Source organism: Arachis duranensis, chromosome 3 (assembly GCF_000817695.3).
Source record: "Arachis duranensis cultivar V14167 chromosome 3, aradu.V14167.gnm2.J7QH, whole genome shotgun sequence".
Classification (NCBI taxonomy): Eukaryota; Viridiplantae; Streptophyta; class Magnoliopsida; order Fabales; family Fabaceae; genus Arachis; species Arachis duranensis.
The window spans coordinates 12,004,502-12,010,625 of record NC_029774.3 but is presented as its reverse complement, the minus strand read 5'-3'; the positions used below and the strand labels follow the sequence as shown (position 1 = coordinate 12,010,625).

Here is a 6,124-nt window from a genome sequence, read left to right as displayed (position 1 = left end):
ATACAAATACACCCAATCATGTCTAATATGATACACCCGAACCGAAACAACTCAACTATAGAATGACCTTTAAAGCCATAAACTGTCAATACACAGGCTGCAGAATACACCATCTCAAAAACTAAAAACACACCCAATCATGTCTGATATAATACACCTGAACAACAACAACTTAATTAAAAATAACATAAAACCAGTAAAGTGTATATACACCCACACTTATAGCTAAAATACACCCAAAGAAGAATTGATCTACACCCGAGCGTCTGCTATAAATTCCAGGTAATTAAACAATGTTCAACAATTTTTAAACTACACAATGTTATACAAATTACTGTAAATCAAACCTCAGGAACTTCATTAGATTCAAATTCATAATCCACATCGCCTGGATTCAGCACAAAATCTGAGCTTGAAGGATCCATCATCTTCAAAACGAGTTCGAACTTTGATTTCAGAAAACAACAAATCAAAAGAGAAAACGAAGCTCGAGTTGCAGAGAGAGAAAAAGAGAACGTAAACGAAGAACATACCAGTGAGAAAAGAAGAGAAAAAGATCGATGGAGAAGAATGAGGAAAGACGCGCGAGAAGAAGAACAACCAAATCTCAAAATAACGAAAACAAAGAAGGAAACAAATATTTTAAATTTGGAAGTTAGATATACGCGGCATATTATATAGCGCGTGTAATCAACGTACGTGGAGGAGCGCGTATTTTAAATTTATTGTTTAATAAACTTGTAAAGTATACAAGCCCTAATGGCTTATATGCAGAACTTTTCCGTAATAATTAACCTTTCATTTTATCACTTTAAAAAGCTTTGTAGATAATGTTGTCCCAAAATACCTAACCTATTAAGTATTAACTAAAAGAGGGCACACTTTCCTTGTCTCTTGCGTCTAACTAACCTATCAAGTCTCTAAAAAATTATTAAAAAGGTCACATAAATTAAATGAAGGTTGTATCTCTAACCATATTTCTGTAATCTTTATTATCAGCGGCTTCCTAGGATCGGAGTGGAGTTTATAGATTGACGTGAACACCATACTAGACCTCCTTGCCTTATTTTCTGATTTCAATGCATTTTATTATTGGCAACGGCCAAACGCCGCTTACGTCGGATCTCGGTATATCACGTGCGTTTTTTTGGCGCACTGTGTGTGTATATGTATATATATACGAGGAATGTTAGGGATCAGCAACTTTTGTGATTTGTAACCATCAAATAGTCATCAAAATAATTTTAATGGTGTGAAATTGGTGTGAGATTTTATCTAATGACTAACTTTTTTTTGCTGGTTACATGCTGGTTAGAATTTAACAAAGTTGTTAGTCCCTAGACTTTTCCTATATATATATAATAGTCCATCTCCTTTCTCTTATCTCATCTCATACCTCATTTTTTTGAATGTTATTTGAAAATTGTTCTTCTGCCTCTCAATTTATCTTAGATAATATATGATGGAGTTAGGAAGCATACTACAGTTCCTTAAGGATAAGACCATCTTAGTCACTGGTGCTACTGGCTTCCTTGCAAAAAGTATATTGTATCTTGCTTATATATATATATATATATATATATGACTCTACTTACTAATTTTATTTGATTAATTAGCATGTGTTTAATTACCTGATTTGATTTTTTGATTTGGTAGTTTTTGTGGAAAAAATTCTTAGAGTGCAACCAAATGTGAAAAAACTTTATCTTCTACTGAGAGCTCCTGATATTGAATTTGCTAATCATCGCTTGCATCACGAGGTAAATAAATCAATAATGTTATATGTGAACTACAAAATTAGGATAAAATATGTTGTTTTTGTTTAAATCTATCTTTGAAATTTTTGAAAAATTTTAAAGTACATGTGACAATGATGCCATTGACTTATTAATTTACAATTGTCATGTCAACATCTACATTAACATGGTCAATTTGCAAAAATAAACAAAATTTATTTTAAATATTAAAAATAAATTGAAATAATTAAATTCAATATTAGAAATTTTTTTGATAATTTTCAAAAGTTTTAGAGATAAAGAATATATTTTATCTTTATCATTAATAAACAGATACTTAAGAGGACCAACAATTATCCAATATATCAAGTTTTTGACATTTTATCAATTTCTAAAAATATCTATACGCATACACATGAACTAAAAAAAAGACATGGATTCATCATATGTTTTACTTATCTCAAGTTATAGTATATATTTTTACTATGATTTTTAAAATTTGTATGGCTAATATATATAATTCTTGTATAGTATTTAATTTCAAATATATGTAGATTATAGGGAAGGACTTGTTCAGATTGCTGAAGGAAACTCTTGGAGGAAACTTCAATTCTTTTGTATCAGAAAAGTTGAGTGTGATGCCTGGGGATATTTCTCAAGAGAACTTGGATTTGAAGGACACCATTCTAAGGGATCAGATTTTCAATCAAATAGATGTTATAGTTAATATAGCTGCAACAACTAAATTTGATGAAAGGTATACAATATATTCTAAATCATTGAATTTCTGAAAACCAAATTGGTTATTAAACTAATTAAATTATCTGTTCGAAAATTTAGAAATCCAACCAATATCCAATAGAGGTTTAATAAGAATAATTGATTTATAATAAAATAATAAATTTAATTTTTTACTAAATACAAAATTCATTATATTATATGTCATATATTTTTTCTTTATCATTGAATTAAAAATTTAATTATTTTGTTATTCTTTATAATTTTACTAATTTTTAAATTAAACCTTTAGGTAACGTTTGTTTTGAGGTATTGAGATAGAAACTGAGGAAATGAGACTTAATATCATGTTTGTTGACTCTGATACTAAAATTTTAGTGTCTGTCTCTAAATTAAAATTTTAGTATTTCAGTATTTTCAAAAAGGTAAGACACAGAAGATTAAAAGTTTTTAGGAACAAAGATTAAAATTTTAATAACATTTTATACCTAAAATACCTTTATTTTAATTAATTAATTCTAACTTTATTCTTTGTGCAAATTAAATTAGAACTTCAATCTTATTTCAATCTCTATCTCCCACTTTACACCAAACACAATACTGAGACTTATTTTAATTTCTATCTCTCTTCTAAATGTTACTTTATTGTTTAAAAATTTGTAGTTAAATCTTTATTTATATAAAAATTTATAATTAAATTTTTATTAATTGTTATTTTTTAAAAAAAAATATATGCTTAAGTGCACCAATAAGTGGTGTACAAATAAGTAAATAACATTATTTCTGTTTCAAGCATACTGTATGTCTAGTTTGCAAATATTAATATTTCAAATGCTTATACTGTTTATATATAGTATGCATATAGTTTTTTTTTAATTAACTTAACCCAAATAATGATGTAATTTTAAGAAAGAATATAATTATAATATTATATTAATTGAAGCATGTCTTCTGTTTTATAAAAATACTTTGGTTTATTTATATAATTTTTTACTGCCATCAAGATTTAGAGAGAGAGAGAGAGAGAGAGAGAGAGAGAGAGAGAGAGAGAGTTATATACATGTCTAAGTAATCATCATCCCTTATTTAATTTTTGATTGTATGTATAAGGATTATTTATCATCATATATATAATGTATGTTGTGTTTTTGTAATCTTTGATTACTATATACAGATATGATGTGGCATTGGGTATAAATACATTAGGAGTTGAGCATCTCTTGAGTTTCGCCAAAAAATGTACCAAGCTTCAGGTGTTTGTCCACGTCTCAACAGGTTAGAATTACAAAGTATATTACTTGGTACACAGAAATCTCTGAGACTACGTAACACTCGTAACGTGATATATATACATTTTTTAAAAAAAATTTAAGTTGACAAAAAAAAAATACTTAAATAATCTGTTTAAATAGAAATTTCTTTCGTTAAGTAATTAATATGTGTGAGTAATATAAAAAAATTAGTCTGATATGAAAAAAATAAAGAAAAATGAATAATATATAAAACGAAAGATTCATTAATTTAATATTTAAAATTTTAAGTTGGATGTAATTTTTTTTTAATTTTGTATTCTTTCACTTAATTTATCTACAAAGCTTTTTTAATAGTAAAAAATTTTTCACTGTGATCCAACATTTTTTAGATTTACTTAAATTTTTGTATAAATATTTTTTTATTTGTTATATGTTATTTTTTTCTCTTTTAGGAAATAATAAACAGAAAACGGAAATATTATTATGAAATTAATGCTCCTTAATTTTAATCTTAAATTTTTATATGGGAACCATAAAGCTAATAATAATAATAAGAGCATCTCCAATGAATTATTTTTAGAATATTACTTTTGATGTTTTTAAAAAATGAATTGATTTAAAATATTATTTTTTGATGTTTTTTTAGAATATTTGCTTCCTCTATATATTTATCCACCTCTACCTCAAAATTCACTTCTGAATCCACCTTTCATTTGCTGATTTTGGCCAAACTAAGTTAGATTTGCTCAGACAAATGCTTCTGGTTTTTAAAATCTTGCTAGCATACTTTTATTTTCTAAGAGTAAGGCTTCCAATTCATTTACATACAGTTATGCTTTGAGACCATGTTAGAACAAATATTATCAGTGATGAATATTTTTCAGTCAAACTATTTAAGATTGTATTTACATTATCGCTTTCTTTCATAGACTCACCAAAAGAAGCTAATACATCAATTGTTTCTCTGATTGACAACACATTCAGTAACAGGTAGACCAATTTGAATACTACTCAACTTATTATGCAATTGCATTATCTTGGCTTTGATTTGAGAAGAGAAATGATCTTCTAACCTCTTCTAAATTTGACAAGTGTAAACGTATCCAACCGTTCTTGTTGTGAATAGTTTGCTCAATGAAGCTAACAACCACGATTTAAGGAGTAAATATTGTTTCTTTCATTTCTGAAATTTAGGATTCACTGTACCCGCTCCATTGTTCTCAAATGCAAGAAACTGTAGAGGTGTTCCTTCTCTTGTGATGTGATTTAGCACATCATTTTCTTTAATTATTGATTCTACTTGATCTTTTCACTATAGGTAATTGTTCTCATCTAGTTTTATTGGGATTGGTGCCACATTAAATCCTTATGCCTTTGTGACTGAGCTTCAATTGGACCAGGATCTGGTTTCTTAGATTTCATGGAAGTTGTGGTACCATAAGCTCTGATACCATGAAAGGTATCAGGAACTTAGGTAATAAAGCAAAAATTGCGACAAAAGTAGATTCGGCAGGAGCATTGCGGCAGAGGTGGCAAGGATGTTCAACAGCGACGACAGCGTTGGAGGTAGCGGTGGCTATGTTTGCGAAAGCGGCAACTGCGGAGGAGGTTGAAGGAGAGGAGAGATGAGAAGGTTAGAGAGGGATTGGGAAGGTGAGAGGAGAGAGAGGCGAAGGTGAGAAGTTAGAGAGAGATACTGAATTAGAAATGAAGCATGAAGGGGTTTGCAGTTCCAATTTAAGACAAATTACCATCAGATTTACTAGTGGATATTTCTGACGGTAATTTGGTGCGGATCACCAAAACGCAGCGTTTCATTAAACGTGTCTACCGTCGGATTCTTTTCACGGTAACTCCGACACTAAAGTTTGACGCCTATTTATTGTGGTTTTCCCCAAAAATTATCGGCGATTTTACTGTCAGAAGCGACTATAATTATCGCTGCTAAATTCGACAGTAAATCTAACAGTTCTCAGTTTTTTTTGTAGTGAGAGTAGAATTTTAGAGAAAAAAAGATAAAGAAAAAGAGGGAAGTAAGAAGAAGAGAGAAAAATTGAATCTGCAATACTTGATTCAGTAGTATGTTAAAAAATCAATTGATACAATAAAAAAGTAATATGATAAAAAAGTAATACCTTTATAATTACAGATAAAAGTTTTTTCTAAAATCTTGTGAAAACTTTGCACTTAATTGACTCATAACTAACCTCTAAAAATTAAGACAATTAAACTGACTTCTAAGTTCTAACTGATTTCTAAAGCCAAAAAGCTAACTAATTCTAGCTGACTCAATAATGACTTAGAGTCTTAGAGATTAAGACTGTTGGAAAAACTCAACACAGGTTTAAACCAAGAACCTGTCTAACAGCGAAAGCACCAAAAATAATTTTTTCACAA

At 28.8% G+C, this 6,124-nt stretch overlaps 1 protein-coding gene across 1 annotated transcript; it reads left to right on the top strand.

The window, feature by feature from the left end:
* The first annotated feature begins 1,459 nt into the window (after positions 1 to 1,459).
* Positions 1,460 to 5,356, top strand: LOC107477669 (alcohol-forming fatty acyl-CoA reductase-like). Its single transcript, XM_016097724.3, has 6 exons — positions 1,460 to 1,541; positions 1,657 to 1,760; positions 2,291 to 2,493; positions 3,649 to 3,749; positions 4,657 to 4,717; positions 5,128 to 5,356. Exons 1-6 carry the CDS (start codon positions 1,460 to 1,462, stop codon positions 5,354 to 5,356), a joined length of 780 nt encoding a protein of 259 aa, XP_015953210.1.
* The last annotated feature ends 768 nt before the right edge of the window (positions 5,357 to 6,124 follow it).